Consider the following 20,257-nt stretch of genomic DNA (forward strand, 5'->3'; position numbering starts at 1 on the left):
TCTCCTGAGGAAGAACAAAATCAGGCCCAGGAAATGAGTTAGGACTGTGATCTTTACATAAGCCAGAAAGCAAACTTCCATGGAGGATACAGACAACTTATCCTCTTAATTCCACCACCAACCAGCTTTGTGAAACTGTCAAATTATTGCAGCTTTCCCACTTCCCCGGGTAAATCTGGGATTAATAAAAACGCCCCTACCTGTGATGAGGCCAACAGTAAGGCTCACTCAGGTGAGATGCCAGATGGCAGACTGCTTTGCGAAGCATAAATGCTACAAAACTACAGAACTCCGTGATGTCTGTGATGTTACAAAGAGTGTTCTCAAATTTTAGCATGTGTAGAATCATCTAGAGACTCCTGTGGGCCCTGCACTCAGGGATTCCAATTTAATCACCCCTCCCCACAGGGATAATTTGCATTTCTAACTTTCAAGTGACATTGGTATTGCTGGTCCTTAGACCCCACTCTGTGTAGTGCTGAGATTTTTTTAAAAATAAAAATCGTTTCCTCTTATTTTAAAATTGTCTTCTTTGCATTTTTCTTAGTTATTCATTCATTAAACTTCCTGGGCACTTAGTACGTGCCCAGCCCTAAATCAGGCTGCGAACACAAAGCTAACCCCCTCTTAAAAACTTACAGCCCAATCTGATTAGAGAACATAATGATGATATGGGCCAGGAACTAGAGGAGCCCAGAAAAATAAAGTATAGCCTAAGATACACACAAAGGTGCTCTAATCATATCTGACCTCACTCCTAAACATCACCAAGGGAAGAATTTCATTTGACACACTTTTTTTTTTTTTTTTTAGCAGCAAACAGCTCAGCTTTTTATTGAATGTGTTACTAAAGAGGTTTAGTCAAAAAGAGCAAAGCCCAGGTCATCGTCAGACTCTTCAGATTCTTCTTTCTTCGCTTCCACCTTCTTCTCCTCAGCTGGGGCAGCAGTGGGGGAGGGGGCAGGTCACCTGCCTCGCACCGCGGATGAGGCTCCAGATGCTGACACTGGCCAAAGCCTTTGCAAACAAGCCTGGCCAAAAAGACTCAACATTTACACCGGCTGCTTTAATGAGGGCATTGATCTTTTCCTCCGTGACCATCACCTCATCATCATGCAGGATGAGGGCCAAGTAGATGCGGGCGAGCTCCAAGGCGGAGGCCATGGTGCGGGCGAGCGCTAGGGAGGGGCTGCCGGGCGAGGTGCTAGTTGCCTGATGAAGTGAGGGCCTCACCCCAATGCAGCCTTAGCTTCCTCGGAAGGACGGAGCGGCTCAGCGGTAGCTGAGGAAAGCTGACACAAGTCTTTGTTTGTGTGTTTTTGCTATGAGAAGGATTCAGTGCCGGTTTGAGTGTGGAGTATCTTTGGATTATGACACCAACAAGCACACAGAAAATGAAAAGGTCTAAGGCAGCTCCTACTATCTGCCAAATGAAGAAGTGGCCTTGATGCAACACGAAGGCAGACGCCTAAATAACGTTATCAATAACCTAAAATGTAGATTTTATCCGTCATTTCCTTAACTGGCCCCATCTCTAATATGAACCTCCTACAGCGTGCAAAACAAGAGAAATAAAAAGCATTTTTTTTTTTTACCCTGACAAATATAAAATAAATATTTAAGAAATGTAACACTGAGTAAGACCTCTAGCACATTGAGCCAAGCTCCCTTTCTCCAGGGACTATAACCAAAGGACATCATAAGGATCAGAAAGACAGCTGTCCAACTGCACGTTTACCAAAGAGCTACGAACATTACCCACATTATTAATTCACCTGATATGCTAAGAGGCTATCATCTATTGCTTACCTGGGAAATCTAAAAAAGAAAAAAAAAAAAAAATGATACAAATGAACTTATTTACAGAACAGAAACAGAGTCCCAGACTTAGAGAAGGAACTTATGATTACGAGGGGGAAGGTGGGGGGGGGGCAGTTAGGGAGTGTGGGATTGACATGTACACACTGCTATATTTAAAATGGATAACCAACAGGGACCTACTGTATAGCACAGGGAACTCTGCTCAGTATTCTGTAACAACTAATTAGGAAAAGAATTTGAAAAAGAATAGATAAATGTACATGTATAATTGAATCACCTTGTTGTACACCTGAAACTAACACAACATTGTTAATCAACTATACTCCAATATAAAATAAAATGTTAAAAAAAAAAAAAAAGAAGAAGCTATCATCAATTAATTTAAGTCTTACAAGAAAGTATGTAGATTTGGGACCAGTACTACCTTCCATGGTAATGAACTCTATATTTTAGTTAACAAATGGTGTAATAAGCCCCATATGTAAAGAAGTAATTCCTTTCATTTGTTCTAAAAATATTTTAGTAAAGCTGCAGGGGATTATATTCTAGTTGAGGAATAGTGGAATTTCTTCCATATGTCCCTGGTTCATCCTATTCATACTCTTCAGTATTTAATAGTTGGGTGTATTTAGAGCATGTTCTCACTGATACATGTAATCAAAAGTAGAGATTTAATCAAATGGAATCATAATCACTGAAGTTAAATTTACTTGCTTCCCACTTGCTTTGATTCAAATTAACGACTCATCTAAATTACATCGAGGCCCTTCCTGATTCCAAGCATGTCCAGGTGCTACACGCAGTGCTTGGGAATGGCTACAAGAAGCCACAAGGACAAATGCTTGACCTTGCTTCAAAGCTGCTCTTAAATGATTTTTCTGTAAAATAAAATGACCAATTCCACCAAATCCTACATTTCAGATACTTAGGTGAAGAGTAACTAATAGAGAAAGAAGAGATGAAAGGAAATGCTACTTATTTGAAAAAGAAATACATGCCTGACTCTAGCCACAGATATAAAGAAATCACGAGAAATATTTATTTCTCTTTCCATAAACACTGTACTTGTACCATAAAACTAAACTTGGGGCTTGAGCCTTTTGACTGTCTCATAGATAAAACCACTTTGTATGACTGGCCTATTACAACAGTATGCCCTCATTTCAAGTTCTGGACTCTCAATTTTTAAAGTACATTTCTCTAACTTTTAGAGCAGTAATTCAATGTATCTCTACAAATCTAAAGCCTGCAGAGACTGAGAAATCGGGGGCTGGGGGAGTGAGGAGTTTTAGGAAATGAGGCAAATACTAACTATGAAGAAAAACATGACTATAAAGTGGATGATTCAATGTTAGAATTATTCAGCAAGTATTCATCTAACACTGACAATCAATTACATGACAGACACTTAGGAGGCAGAAACGAAAAGGGTATACAGTCCATTACAATACAATGTAATAAGTGTTATGACTATTTAAAAGTAGCATGGCCACTCCTTCAGATTCCAGATCAAAAATATAAAGACTAGAAGAAAGTTTGGGAAATTTTATTTATAATCTAAGAGTGAAGAAGACCTAAGTTCTGACACAAAACCCAGACACTTTAAAAGAAAACATTGATAAATACAACCTCATAAAAATAAAAACAACGTATACATGATCAGACATCATAAAGTCAAAAGAGAAAGAAGCTGGAGGGAAATTAGAATATAAATCCCAAAGAACTAATTTTCTTGATATATAAAAAGTTCCTGTAAATCAACAGAAAGACAAACATACTGGAAAAATAGGTGTTCACTACTTTTCAGTAAGGAAATAAAACATTATTTGACCACTGTACTATTGAAAATTTCAACTTTTAAACAAGTCGGCTTTTAGGATAGGATAATGAACCATCCTGTACCTATCACCCTGATTCAATAAGTATCATTTATCACTAATCTTGTTTTAGCTATATCTACACTCAACCCAGATTATTTTGAAGTAATATATCCATACATAACATAGATATCATAACAATGAATTACTTTTTATACAAATAAGAAGTTTAACCTCACTCAAATTTTCTCTAAAAAATACAAATCAAAACCACCTTGGAAATACCATTTTTCACTGATCAGACTGACAAAGATAAAAACATTTTGATAATACAATCTGTTTACTAGAGACTACAGGAACTCTCAAACATTATTGATGACATGAAAACTTGGTATTATCTCTAAGAAAAACACACTTGGCAACAATTATCAAAATCGAATAAACCACAAAAATCTAATCAACCAGCAAAGAACTCTGAAAATGGCACAAAAATCGGATGCTCTCCTTCTCGCATCTTATATGTCATCTTCAAGGTAACTGCACAACTAGAAGAATAACTAGCAGGTGCTATCAAATGAATGGAGCTTGATAACTACAACTTGTATAAAACAACAGTAAAAGCTGCCTTACTTTATTAGTTAAAATACACACACACACCATCCCCCCCCAGACACAAGACACACCCTAATGCCCACCTACCCAGACCAGATTAGGTCCCCATGGTTATATGCTCTCATGGCACATTTTGCTTTTCCTCTGCAGCACTTATCACAGTTTGTAATAATACACTTATCTAAAGGTTCTCTTACTAATGCCTTTCTTCCCCTCTAGACTTTAAACTCCATAAGGACAGGGACCATATTTGTGTGGCATTTGAGCCCAGTTCCTGGTCCATGACTGATATTCAATATAAGTGGAATTCATTCTTTCATTCAAAATATATTTATTATGGGTCTGGTGGGCTCTGTGCCTACATTCTGGATATATGGTGCTGAACAAGGCAAACTAGTTCTCTCTTCTCTTGAAGCTTCCATTCTAGGAGTAGTCAGAAAATAACCAAACATGCACACACACACACACACACACACATTCACACACACATACACACCATAAAAAGTAACTTAATGAACATGATCCAGTTGATCTGCAAATACGTACTATGTTTTTCCACACTAATACCCCCAATCAGCATTTCCATTTGTAATGATTTTTTTTGATTAAAATAACTTGAGTAATACTTTATATTAATTCTTAAATAATGAATTTATTTTTCACTATAACTTAATAACAGGTGCAAAATAAAGGGGGGTGGAGCCTATAACCTTACTGTCCAAACACAACTACTTTTAGCATTAAAGCATATTTCTCTCCCGTTTCTTCCATGAATTTTTCCTCAGTATAACAGTGAGCACAGAATATGCAGTGTTCTCTGCTTTTTATATCAGACGCTTAATCTTCCCTCATTCATAATAGACATCAAGGAACATCACAAAATGGTCTCCTTCCAAAAAGGGAAAAGGTCTCCCTGGCAGCCACTGTCCATTCATTCAATCCTTTCTGCCCTCTTCCAGACCAATAGTCTTACCAAAGTGGAGCAGGCCTCCAGCACCTCCCCAGTCTGCTTTCATTTTTAACCAGGACCACTTTCAAGTAAGTCAAGTAGCTGTTACACGCCAATCCTTCTCTTCTCCCACATTCTACTCTCTCACATATTCTTAACAAGGTATCACACCTTTGAGAAGATTTTGTTCCATGTATTTTTCACGCTTTTCTTATTTGCTAAATAGTAAAGGACTTCCTACAGCTTTTCTGAACAAAAATGAAAATGCTCATGAGCTAGATTTTGGGAAAGAACCAATAGCTAGGCAGCAGGAGTTGAAGAAACTGGTTATGAGCTGCACAGGCTGCAGACCACACAAGCCATCTGATATTGAAGACATTGCCTGCCTTTCTGAGGAAATTATGGGTAGCAGGTGGTTCTGGGAGATTTAAAAAGCCCTTGTTACCCTAATGTTTATCAACTTGGCAACAATAGTAGTTGAATATTTTCCTTTCATAGTAAACAGAGGTTTATAGACACTAGATAATGAATGAACAGGAAGACAAAATATTTCTCCTATAAATAGACAATAGATAGGTTGGGGGATCAAGAATAAAATAAAATAACAAGTGGGTGACCAAAGTGATTTTTGAAAACTGTCTGTGAAAGTATTCTGGCTCTGCAGGAAGTGAAAGCAAAACAGTTCACTAGTCTGGTTCCTACTACTTTTCTAGCAAAATAGCACACAACATTAATTCTCTTTACATAAAGACAAATGAAAACAGGCCTGCAATGCATCACAACCAGAATATATTTAAGAAGATGATGCTGAACAATGAGACTTTTAGGGAAAGTTACAATTCTGGTGCCTAGCCTCAGAGTAGCATTTATATGCTAACGATTTGGAATAGGTTATTTCACTGCGGGGGGGCGGGGGGGTAGTGAGGGAGAGAATCATTTTGTGGAAGAAGGATTCATGGTTGTTTTTGCCTATGCTCCCACTTCCTTTAAGGAAAACAGTCTCTTACACCTTTAACGTAAGATTTCTTGAATGGTAAAAGATAATATTAATAATAATGTAAAGTATTCTGACTTTACTTCTCTCTAAAATAATGTCACTCCCACCTCCCAGTACAGTTTAACACAAGGTATCATGCAAGCTTCAAGGATAATCTGACAATATCCTTTCTAAACTTCTAAACCTCTAGAAGCGACAATGCAATCACTTCTGAATGAAGTTTCCCAGGTAATTAATTCTTGAGGAGTTTTAAAGCATTTGTTGGCACACAGCTACCATAGACTAGCTCCAAATTATCAGCCATGTGGAACACCAACCCAAGAATTTAATCTTTGATTTTCGAAAAGAGTGGTTCCAAATATTTGCTTACTCTGTACTATTTTATCTAATAATAAGGAGTTTTGGCCCAAATTTTCATATTTGTACATTTTATAAAATGGGATCATGTTATAGGCATGAAATCAAGACGAATAGCTTGTTCACTTGCCGGTGTCCAAATATATCCTACCTACAAAGGCCTTTAAAATACTGACAAAAAACGAAACTTAAAGAGGGAAAAATACCCTCCTGCTGACTCATTCTTCACAGAGAAACATTTATTATTTCCTGGGGCAGTATGCCGAATTTCCACTTCTGTTGCTGTAATTTCCACTTGTGAATTTTGGAAGGCGCCGAAGGAACAGAAGAGGAAGAGGTCAAAATCCTAGGAAAGACACACTGCTGCTAAGGGGACTGTAATGAGAACTACAGAACAGTTACTGACCCGTGCCCTTTTCGTTTTATTTCCAATATATACTATAGTCATGCTATTTCCCTATGAAAGTTCACTGTACTCATCTTGGGACTTGCAGCAACTGGGCAAACAGCAAATCAGAATTCTGGAGTGTTCATTAGTAAGGAGGCAAAAGGTCTACACAAAAATCCAGGCACCAGGCAAAGAAAGAAGAAAAGCACAGTTCCATTCAGAACCATTCTCAGCTTCTCTGGATCACAGTGTGAGTGATCAACGAACATGAAAGTTGAGAAAGGAACCAAGAATAAATAAACTTATGTATTCACACACACGCACAAATGCATGTAATGGTAACTACTGGCACTGCTCTGCCAAGCTCTAACCATATAACCTCATCTAACACGAGCAACCCTGTAAGACAGGTTCTGTTTTCCTCAGTTACAGAGCTGAAATTCAAAGTCAGGTCTGCTCAGCTCCAAAACCCATGCTCCTCAAAACATGTGCTTTGAAATACTCTGTGGCATAAGAGGGGTGGAGAATGTTTTCTTCACCAACCGTACTTCTAAATGAAGTGCACGAGGGAATTAATTGTTGAAGACTTCTAAAGTATAATTAAGATCACTATTATTTAGAAAAACAAAAGAATATAGAAAACATAAACAGAATACATTATTTTCTTCAAAATTTTAAAGTGGGGAACTCCATACTAAGCTATTATTATTTCTCCTTAAATTTGTTTATCTTCTTTAAAAAAAAAATTTAAGTCCTAAGTACAAACAGAATTTCCTTCACAACGTGTCAACAAGATTATGAACTCTGTCGAACACACACTATCTCACGCCTCCCAGGAACACACATTATTTGAGCAACTCAGAAGAAATGCCCTACTTTGCCCTCTGTTCTCAGATAAAATTGTAGTTTCCATTGGCCTTTTCCCTTCAAACGACAAATTCCTGCCTTGCCCATATCTGGTGTACGTGGAGGGCTGGGGAATAGAACAGAGAAAGGGAAGGAGGGAACGAAGATCCATGTAGAGTGAATCTTGGATTCTCTAGGAAAGCCTCAATTTGAAATATCTTCTCCCACCATCAGATGACATTACACTAGTGTGCCCTAAGCCCTGGTTTGGCAGACATGAGCTCCCAGTGTATCACAGTCAAGACCGAGTTAGGATCAGAGGACAATTTCAGTTTTCCCGTTACGAAAGAAGAATTATGAAATCCAAACCTTATTAGTTGTTTTAAGTACATAAAGGAATCCCTGAGACTGATTTGCCTATTGGCAAATATCACTACACATTAAAGAAGAAAGCATGGGACAGAGGAAATACCATGGACTTGCATTCAGCTGGAAGGCCAGCCACTTGTTCTGTGACCTTGAGTTAATTACTTCATCTCTGAACCCCAGTTTCCTTAACTATAAAATGTGGATACTAAGTAATCAGCTCAAAAAGTTATAGTGAGAATTAAATAATATACATAAGTTGCCTTGAATATAGTTAAGTGCTTAAGAAATATTCAATAATTGCTACATTCTTTCATTTGAGTATGGACAACATGCTTTAAAACTTCTCAACTACCTCAAAAACCAGCTGAACTATGCCTCTTCAAGCTGTTTTCACCAATCTGAGTTTGTATGGGCCACAGTATACAGAGTTCAAGAAACAACATAAACCTAAGATATTTACTTACCCCACCCACCCTAGAAAAGGTACAGTAAATACAATGATCAAAACCACAAACCATGGGACTTCCCTGGTGGCACAGTGGTTAAGAATCCGCCTGCCAATGCAGGGGACATAGGTTGCATCCCTGGTCCAGGAAGATCCCACATGCTGTGGAGCAGCTAAACCCGTGCGCCACAACTACTGAGCCTGCACACCACAACTACTGAAGCCCATGTGCCCTAGAGCCCAGCATGGCTCAACTACTGAGCCCACGTGCCACAACTACTGAGCCCACGTGCCACAACTACTGAGCCCACACGCCACAACTACTGAAGCCTGTGCACTCTAGGGTCCATGGGATGCAACTACTGAACCCACGTGCCTAGACCTCACACTCCGCAACAACAGAAGCCACTGCAATGAGAAGCCCGTGCACCGCAACAAAGAGTAGCGTCTGCTCGCCTAAACTAGAGAACGCCTGCACACAGCAGTGAAGACCCAACGCAACCAAAAAAAAAAAAACCCACACAAACCACACCCCCACCTACCTTGGTTGGTTCTCAGCCGTGAGGTTCTCTCCCCTCTGGTAACCACTGTCAGCCACCTGGGTTGTAGACCTCTTCACAATTTGCTTCAGCTCCCGCTCCAAGCGTTCTTTGATCGCCTTAACTGTCTCTGGGATCTTCTTCAGTTTGGCCAGCCCCTTGATGAGGATACCCATAAAAAGGGTGCTGTTCTCCTCTGGATCCAACTCCAAATCCTCCTTGATGTCCTGAAGGTTTATCTCCTTCACTGTAAAAAAATTAATAAATAGCCACAGATTCTATCGGCAAATCAAAAAACAGAACGGGTCTAAAAAATGCAGTTATTCCCTTAAAGGAATCAGAGAGGTTTTTCAATTAAATTTGAAATTAAATTATACTTACACAGTAACTATCAAAGAATCACACACACACACACAAAAACAGTTACGTTCCTCATATTAATACCCATCAATTAATAAGAGAGAGAAGAAATTAAAAGTAAGCAAATCTCCACAGAAATTTTCCCACAGACTACCATTTCTAGTGAGTCATTTATTAACATTGGTGACATTTATCAACCTTCACTGTTCATAAAATGCCATACTTGGTGCTGCAGGAGAATTCCAAAGAGCCAGACCATAGTCTAAAATTCCTACTTATTAGTTAGAGATAAGTAGCTTGATAAAAAGACATCATACATACATGTGGAACAGAAAAGGTAAATAAGTTAAAATTATAACCAATAAGAGAGATGAAGAAAAAGAAAGGAAAAATAATAGGTACAAGTCAGACAAGACTGAGGAAAAGAGTAATGAAGAGTATCTCATAAATACAAAAGAACGACATTCTAGTTTTATTTATAAACATGTCCAGCAAAGCATCATTATCTACTGAAGACAGGTCTTGCTAAAGCATGGAAGTCTTCTGAGTAGGGTTATATGTCGAAAGTCTCTGCAGATGTTTAGACTACAGCTTGCATCCAAACCATCTGGTTTCTAACAGTGGTTCTTAACCCCTGCAGGAGCTGGGGAGAGCGCAGGACTGGGATCTGAGACTCCTGTCACCTACTGAAAACCACAGGCCTTTCCCTCGAACTAACATGTATATACACAAAACTTCTCATATGACTTCAGGGGTTTCCACAACTACCAAAAGAACTACAGGTTGAAAACCTCTGGCCCAAAAATAATTCTCTCATTTTACAAATGGCTGGATTAAGATAGACAAAAGCAAAAGTGAATACCAGCCTAAAGATGGACCCTAACAAAGTTGTCCCCATCCTCCCCTCTCCTCCACTCCTCTCAACAACTGAAAGGTTTTTAAAATGTGATATCCTGAAAGAACATATACATTCTTTACTAGATTCAAGCTCAACTGTACAACACAAACCACTCCAAGTTGTTCAACACCACTGGAGTGTTTTGAAATCTACTTATTTAAGGAAGAATGAAAATATCCCAGTATATGGAATAAGTCCTTCTAACCACTGTATAACATCTCTGAAACCTCTACTTCAGATGACATGTAGGCTATTCTCAATCTCTTTTTTTGCTCGCAACTCATAAAATGCACTTAAGTACGAACATTTAATGTTCATTTAATGACACCCATGATATAATTACTTACACAAATTTGTTCTTAAGTGAATAAGTCCTCTACAGATTTATGCATAATTCTGCTGCCTTACTTCACCTCACTAGACCCCTGAAACCCACAAGAGAGAAGCACACAGAGAATGACCAAATCCATATGGTTTCCTTCACAGTGTAGAGGGCATTTGATGATACCATATTTAATTTTAAATATCTTAATAGTAGCAAACTGGGTGTAGAACCAAGAAGGCTTAAAGCCTCTAAACTGACATGACAATTCTGAAGGCAAGTCGAAAAAAGTCATCGATATTTCCAGACGTGACATTCCAATAACAGACATTTTAGTTACTGGTTTTGTTTCACACGTGAAGAGCTAGACACCTCAGGCCACAGAATCACTCCATGCTGCAAAACCAACCTCAACAGCAGCAAAGTACTTAGCAACCAGGGAGCCATCTAAATTCAGCGTGGCAGAGGGGGAAAATGAAACAAAACTATACGCAGAGCTTCAGGCAGGCAAGAAGGTAACAGAAATTCAGCTGGGACAAAAATGGTCTTCACAAGAGCACATATGAAGCACAGACAGGACACATGCAAAGGGCCACCTAAACATCTCAGGCACCTGCTGCAAGAGTGCTTGGGTAATGAGGTACACGTAGTTGAAATCAATAAGCCCCTAGATTAAGTGGCATACAGCTACTTATATGCACACTAATATGATAGCCTATTAAAAAATAACAAATAAGCAAGGTATGAATAATAAAATGTCACAGCCCCAAATGGCACATTTGTTTACAACCTTATCTTTCTGTTTGTCTCCCAAAATCTCCTAGAGCATAAACACTGAACAGAGCCAGTATTAATTAATTTATATTATCTATTTCACTTACACCAGCTAAAAATTAAAAGGGAATTTAAAAAATAATATAGAGCTGAGGCTTGGGCTTCGGAGTTCAGACCCCAGGGAGAAGACTGGGGTCGGCTGCGTGAACACAGCCTGATGGGGGCTAGTGCACCACAGCTAACCGGGAGGGAGCCTGGGAAAAAGTCTGTAAGTGCCTACGAGTCAAGACACCATTGTTGCAGGATGGGCAAGGAGAGGGGATTCAGAGCACCACCTAAACGAACTTCAGACACAGGCTCAAGCCACAGATATCAGAGTGCACACCAGAGACGGGCATGAAAGGCTAAGGCTGCGCAGCCACCAAAAAGCCTGCGTGCGAGCACAGGTCACTCTCCACACCTCCCCTCCCGGGAGCCTGTGCAGCCCACCACTGCCAGGGTCCTGGGATCCAGGGACAACCTACCCGGGAGAACACAAAGCGCACCTCAGGCCTCTGCAATGTCACACTGGCCTCTGCCGCCACAGGCTCACCCCGCATTCCGTACCCCTCCTTTCCCCCAGACTGAGTGAGCCAGAGCCCCCCAATCAGCCGCTCCTTTAACCCCGTCCTAACTGGGTGGGGAACAGACGCCCTCAGGTGACCTACACACATAGGTGGGGCCAAATCCAAAGCTGAGCCCCAGGAGCTGTGCAAACAAAGAAGAGAAAGGAAAATTTCTCCCAGCAGCCTCAGAAGCAGCGGATTAAATCTCCACAATCAACTTGATGTGCCTGCATCTGTGGAATACATGAATAGACAAGGAATCATCCCAAAACTGAGGTGGCGGACTTCAGGAGCAACTGTAGACTTGGGGTTTGCTGTATGCGACTGACTAGTTTCTGATTTTTATGTTTATCTTAGTATAGTATTTAGGACTCGTTATCATTGGTGGATTTGTTTATTGGTTTCGTTGCTCTATTTTTATTACTTTTTTAATTTTTTTATTTTAATAGTATTTTTTTACTTTTATTTTAATAACTTATTTTATTTTTTTCCTATCTTTCCTTTTCTTTCTCCCTTTTCCTCTGAGCTCTGTGGCTGACAGGGTCTTGTGCTCCAGCGGGGTGTCAGGCCTCAGCCTCTGAGGTGGGAGAGCCGAGTTCAGGACATTGGACCACCAGAGACCTCCTAGCCCCATGTAATATGAATAGGGGAGAGCTCTCCCAGAGATCTCCATCTCAATGATAAGATCCATCTCCACTCAACGAACAGCAAGCTACAGTGCTGGACACCCCATGCTAAACAACCAGCAAGACAGAAACACAAACCCACCCATTAGCAGACAGGCTGCCTAAAATCAAAATAACTTAACAGACACCCCAAACACACCACCTGACGCAGTCCTGCCCACCAGAAAGGCAATATCCAGCCTCATCCACCAGAACACAGGCACCAGTCCCCTCCACCAAGAAGCCTACAAAGCCCACTGAACCAACCTTACCCACGGGGGCAGACACCAAAAAGTGGGAAATACAAACATGCAGCCTGTGAAAAGGAGACCCCAAACACAGTAAGTTAAGCAAAACGAGAAGACAGAGAAACACAGCAGATGACAGAGTAAGGTAAAAGCCAAGCAGACCAAATAAAGAGGAAATAGGAAGTCTACCTTAATAAGAATTCAGAGTAATGACATAAAAACGATCCAAAATCTTGCAACTAGAATGGAGAAAATACAAGAACCGTTTAACAAGGAACTAGAAGATCTAAAGAGCGAACAATGATGAACAACAGAATAACTTAAATTTAAAATTCTCTAGAAGGAATCAAGCAGAATAACTGAGGTAGAAGTACGGGTAAGTGACCTGGAAGATAAAACAGTGGAAATAACTAACGCAGAGCAGAATAAAGAAAAAAGAATGAAAAGAATTGAGGACAGTCTCAGAGGCCTCTGGGATTTTAAACACACCAACATTTGAATTACAGGGGTCCCAGAAGAAGAAAAGAAAAAGAAAAGGACTGAGAAAATATTTGAAGGAATTATAGTTGAAAACTCCCCTAATATGTGAAAGGAAATAGTCAATCAAGTCCAGGAAGCGCAGAGCCCCATACAGGATAAATCCAAGGAGAAACACACCAAGACACATATTAATCAAACTATCAAAAATTAAATACAAAGAAAACATATTAAAAGCAGCAAGGGAAAAACAACAAATAACATACAAGGAATCCCCATAAGGCTAACAGCTGCTCTTTCAGCAGAAACTCTGCAAGCCAGAAGGGAGTGGCAAGATATATTTAAAGTGATGAAAGAGAAAAACCTACAACCAAGATTACTCTACCCAGCAAGGATCTCATTCAGATTTGATGGAGAAATTAAAACCCTTACAGACAAGCAAAAGCTAAGAGAATTCAGCACCACCAAACCAGCTTTACAACAAATGCTAAAGGAACTGTTCTAGGCAGGAAAAACAAGAGAAGGAAAAGACCTACAAAACAATTAAGAAAATGGTAACAGGAACATACATATCTATAATTACCTTAAGTGTAAGTAGATTAAATGCTCCAACCGAAACACACAGACTGGCTGAATGGATACAAAAACAAGACCCGTATATATGCTGTCGATAAGAAGCCCACTTCAGACCTAGGGACACAGAGAGACTGAAAGTGAGGGGATGGAAAAAGATATTCCACACAAATGGAAATCAAAAGAAAGCTGGAGTAGCAATTCTCACATCAAACAAAATAGACTTTAAAATAAAGACTACTACAAGAAACAAAGAAGGACACTACATAATGATCAAGGCATCAATCCAAGAAGAAGATACAACAACTGCAAGATATTTATGCACCCAACATAGGAGCACCTCAATACACGAGGCAAATGCTAACAGCCATAAAAGGGGAAATCGACAGTAACACAATAATATCAGGGGACTTTAACACCCCAGTTTCACCAATCCACAGATCATCCAAAACGTAAATAAATAAGGAAACACAAGCTTTAAATGACACATTAAACAAGATGGACTTAATTGATATTTATAAGACATTCCATCCAAAAACAACAGAACACACTTTCTTCTTTAGTACTCATGGAACATTCTCCAGGATAGATCATATCTTGGGTCACAAATCAAGCCTTGGTAAATTTAAGAAAATTGAAATTGTATCAGCTATCTTTTCCGACCACAACACTATGAGACTACATATCAATTACAGGACCACCTCACACCAGTTAGAATGGGCATCATCAGAAAATCTACAAACAACAAATGCTGGAGAGGGTGTGGAGAAAAGGGAACCCTCTTGCACTGTTGGTGGGCATGTAAATTGATACAGCCACTCTGGAGAACAGCATGGAGGTTCCTTAAAAAAATAAAAACATAATTACCATATGATCCAGCAATCCCACTACTGGGCATATACCCAGAAAAAACCATAACTCAAAAGACACATGCACCCCAATGTTCTTTGCAGCACTATTTACAACAGCCAGGTCATGGAAGCAACCTAAATGCCCATCGACAAACAAATGGATAAAGAAGTTGTGGTACATATATACAATGGAATATTACTCAGCCATAAAAAGGAATGAAATTGAGTCATTTGTTGAGATGTGGATGGATCTAGAGACTGTCATACAGAGTGAAGTAAGTCAGAAAGAGAAAAAACAAATATCGTATATTAACGCATGTATGTGGAACACAGAAAAATGGTACAGATGAACCGGTTTGCAGGGCAGAAGTTGAGACACAGATGTAGAGAACAAATGTATGGACACCAAGGAGGGAAAGCCACGGGGGGATGGGGATGGTGGTGTGCTGAATTGGGCGACTGGGATTGACATGTACACACTGATGTGTGTACATAAAACTGATGACTAATAAGAACATGCTGTATAAGAAAATAAATAAAATAAAATGTAAAAATTAAAAAACAACTAATACTGAATTTCTTTGGGTTATTTGTATGGAATATGTTAATATAAATGTTTCAGACATTACATGAAATTCCTAAAAATCTTATATGTTCTGGTATAATATTATAAGTCATAATTCTAGTTATTACTTTTAAATGTATATCTCAGAAATAACTAAATTTCCTTGTCAATTGCATTATTATGAACTTTCATCAAATCTTTAACCGTGGTCATTTTTAAGTCTTTTGTCATTTACAGACAGTCCTGGGTGCACTCTGATGCTTTTGCAAAAATGTTCCTATAAAAGGGTTTCATCTTCAAGGAGTTCATGGAAAAGACTCTGACAAGTACAGGTTTCTGGTAACTGACTGTACTGCTGAACTGAATGAATAAGCATTTTCAGAACTCTAATGGAAAATTGATGAATTCATAAAAGTGCTAACAAAAGATCAAGATGAAAAAAAGATTAATTACATGGGACTGAGGGAACTGATGAGGATGATTATAATTTTTGTGACTTTCTCTTTGAATTTTTTATAAATGTAATAAAAAACAAATGTAACTTTAAAGATCTGCATAGTATCTCATAGTATATTTAACAATTTCCTCATTGTTGAACATTTAGTTTAATATTTGTTAGAGCAAACACTACTTTATACACATATCTGTCTGCATTTCTGTTTATTCCTTATAATTGATTTCTAAAACAGTGCAATTATACTGAATTGTATTTACTTCCTACTGGAACACTGCATTTATTTATATTGTGAAAGTCATATTTTTCTGTCTATTCAAGTATGTATAATACCTAGTTTTGTTCATTGCAAAATAGACATAAATTCTTTCAATTCAAAAAAAGACTGTAAAAAATACAAACACATGGATGATAAGCAATACACTGCTAAATAACCAAGAGATCACTGAAGAAATCAAAGAGGAAATCAAAAATAAGTAGAAACAAATGACAATGAAAACATGATGACCCAATACCTATGGGATGCAGCAAAGGAGTGCTAAGAGGGAAGTTTAGAGCAATACAGTTCTACCTCAAGAAACAAGAAACACCTCAAATAAACAACATAACTTTACACCTAAAGCAATCAGAGAAAGAAGAACAAAAGAAACCCAAAGTTAGCAGAAGGAAAAAAAATCATAAAGATCAGATCAGAAATAAATGAAAAAGAAATGAAGGAAATGACAGCAAAGATCAGTAAAACTGAAATCTGGGTTCTTTAAGAAGATAAACAAAATTGATAAACCACTAGCCAGACTCATCAAGAAAATAAGGGCGAAGACTGAAATCAACAGAATTTGAAATAAAAAAGGAGAAGTAACAACTGACACTGCAGAAATACAAAGGATCATGAGAGATTACTGCAAGCAAATTTATGCCAGTAAAATGGACAACCTGGAAGAAATGGACAAATTCTTAGAAAAGCACAACCTTCTGAGACCGAGCCAGGAAGAATTAGAAAATATAAACAGACAAGTCATAAGCACTGAAATTGAAACTGTGAATAAACATCTCCCAACAAACAAAAGCCCAGGACCACATGGCTTCACAGGCAAATTCTATCAAACATTAAGAGAAGAGCTAACACCTATCCTTCTCAAACTCTTCCAAAACATAGCAGAGGGAGGAACACTCCCAAACTCATTCTACGAGGCCACCATCACCCTGATACCAAAAACAGACGAAGATATCACAAAGAAAGAAAACTATAGGCCAATATCACTGATGAACATAGATGCAAAAATCCTCCACAAAACACTAGCAAACAGAACCCAAGAGCAGATTAAAAGGATCATACACCATAATAAAGTGGTGTTTATCCCAGGAATGCAAGGATTCTTCAATATATGCAAATCAATTAATGTGACACAAAATATTAACAAACTGAAGGATAAAAACCATATGATAATCTCAATAGATGCAGAAAAACCTTTCGACAAAATTCAACACCCATTTATGATAAAAACCCTCCAGAAGCAGGCATGAAGAGAACTTACCTCAACATAATAAAGGCCATATATGACAAACCCACAGCCCACATCGTTTTCAATGGTGAAAAACTGAAACCATTTCCACTAAGATCAGGAACAAGACAAGGTTGCCCACTCTCACCACTCTTATTCAACATAGTTTTGGAACTTTTAGCCACAGCAATCAGAGAAGAAAAAGAAAAGGAATCAAAATCAGAAAAGTAAAACTGTCACTGCTTACAGATGACATAATACTATACATAGAGAATCCTAAAGATACTACCAGAAAACTACTAGAGCTAATCAATGGATGTGGTAAAATAGCAGGACACAAAATTAATGCACAGAAATCTCTTGCATTCCTATACACTAATGATGAAAAATCTGAAAGAGAAATTAGGGAAAACGCCCATTTACCACTGCAACAAAAAGAATAAAATATCTAGGACTAAACCTACCTAAGGAGACAACAGACCTGTATGCAGAAAACTATAAGACACTGATGAAAGAAATTAAAGATGATACAAACAGAAAGAGAGACATACCATGTTCCTGGATTGGAAGAATCAACATTATGAAAAAGACTATATTACCCAAAGCAATCTACAGATTCAATGCAATCCCTATCAAACTACCAATGGCATTTTTCACAAAACTAGAACAGAAAATTGCACAATTTGTATAGAAACACAAAAGACACCGAATAGCTAAAGCAATATTGAGGACGAAAAACGGACCTGAAGAAATGAGGCTCCCTGACTTCAGACTATACTACAAAGCTACAGTAATCAAGACAGTGGGGTACTGGCACAAAAAAAAGAAATGCAGATCAATAGAACAGGATAGAAAACCCAGAGATAAACACACGCACATATGGTCACCTTGTCTTTGATAAAGGAGGCAAGAATATACAATGGAGAAAAGACAGCCCCTTTAATAAGTGGTGCTGGGAAAACTGGACAGCTACATGTAAAAGAATGAAATTAGAACACTACCTAACACCACACACAAAAATAAACTCAAAATGGATTAAAGACCTAAATGTAAGGCCAGAAACTATCAAACTCTTAGAGGAATATATAGGCAGAACGCTCTATGACATAAATCAATGCCAGATCCTTTTTGACCCACCTCCTAGAGAAATGGAAATAAAAACAAAAATAAACAAATGGCACTTAATGAAACTTAAAAGCTTCTGCACAGCAAAGGAAACCATAAACAAGACCAAAAGACAACCCTCACAATGGGAGAAAATATCTGCAAATGAAGCAACTGACAAAGGATTAATCTCCAAAATATACAAGCAGCTCATGCAGCTCAATATCAAAAAAAACAAAGAACCCAATTTAAAAATGGGCAGGAGACCTAAATAGACATTTCTCCAAAGAAGATATACAGATTACCAACACACACAAAAGGATGCTCAACATCACTAATCACTGGAGAAATGCAAATCAAAACTACCGTGAGGTATCACCTCACACCAGACTGAATGGCCATCATCAAGAAATCTACAAACTATAAATGCTGGAGAGGGTGTGGAGAAAAGGGAACCCTCATACAATGTGGGTGGGAATAAAAATTGATACAGCCACTATGGAGAACAGTATGGAGGTTCCTTAAAAAACTACAAATACAACTACCATATGACCCAGCAATCCCACTACTGGGCATATACCCTGAGAAAACCATAATTCAAAAAGTATCATGTACCACAATGTTCATTGCAGCACTATTTACAATAGCCAGGACATGGAAGCAACCTAAGTGTCCATCAACAAATGAATGGATAAGGAAGATGTGTCACATATATACAATGGAACTCAGCCATAAAAAGAAATGAAATTGAGTTATTTGTAGTGAGGTGGATGGCCCTAGAGTCTGTCATACAAAGTGAAGTAAGTTAAAAAGGGAGAAACAAATACCGTATGCTAACACATACATGGAATCTTTAAAAAAAAAAAAATGCTTCTGAAGAACCTAGGGGCAGGAAAGGAATAAAGACACAGACGTAGAGAATGGACTTGAGGACATGGGGAAGGCAAAAGGTAAGCTGGGACGACCTGAGAGAGTGGCACTGACGTATATACACTACCAAATGTAAAAGCAATAGCTAGTGGAAAGCAGCCACATAGCACAGGGCGATCAGCTCGGTGCTCTACCACCACCTAGAGGGGTGGGATAGGGAGGGTGGGAGGGAGACCCAAGAGGGAGGGGATATTGGGATATATGTATATGTATAGGTGATTCACTGTTATACAGCAGAAACTAACACAACACTGTAAAGCAATTATACTCCAATAAAGATGTTAAAAAAAAAAAGAGGGCTTCCCTGGTGGCACAGTGGTTGAGAGTCCACCTGCTGATGCAGGGGACACGGGTTCGTGCCCTGGTCCAGGAAGATCCTACATGCCGCGGAGCGGCTGGGCCCGTGAGCCATGGCCACTGAGCCTGCGCGTCTGGAGCCTGTGCTCCGCAACGGGAGGGCCACAACAGTGAGAGGCCCGTGTACCCCAAAAAAAAAAAAAAAAAAAAAGAAGAATATAATCAACCATGAAGACTAGTCTGATAACCACAAAAAGCCTGTGAGGTCAGACAGAATTATTGGTGCTTTAAGGAAAAAACCTTGTATAAAAATAATTTAGCTGAAATTCAGTAAGGCCTCACACGACCATTAGCACAAAATATACATCTTTCCAAACTAATAAACCCTAAATCATTCTCTTGTATGTATCTCTATCCTTATACTATGTACTCAACGTGTTGGTTTTAGAACACTTTAAAATTGTAAATACTTCACTTCCTTTCCCAATTCTC

At 38.7% G+C, this 20,257-nt stretch overlaps 1 protein-coding gene and 1 pseudogene across 3 annotated transcripts in view; both read right to left on the reverse strand.

Annotated features, from left to right (window-relative positions):
* Window positions 1–20,257, reverse strand: part of EXOC4 (exocyst complex component 4) — an 807,055-nt gene that overhangs the window by 700,676 nt on the left and 86,122 nt on the right. For all 3 annotated transcript variants that reach the window (XM_030853847.2, XM_060305296.1, XM_070046302.1), the window contains one exon: window positions 9,144–9,387. In XM_030853847.2, the coding sequence (XP_030709707.1) occupies window positions 9,144–9,387 (244 nt within the window). The remainder of the gene's footprint in view (window positions 1–9,143; window positions 9,388–20,257) is intronic.
* On the reverse strand, window positions 858–1,191 carry LOC132597838 (large ribosomal subunit protein P1 pseudogene; annotated as a pseudogene).

This window comes from Globicephala melas, chromosome 9 (genome assembly GCF_963455315.2).
Source record: "Globicephala melas chromosome 9, mGloMel1.2, whole genome shotgun sequence".
NCBI lineage: Eukaryota > Metazoa > Chordata > Mammalia > Artiodactyla > Delphinidae > Globicephala > Globicephala melas.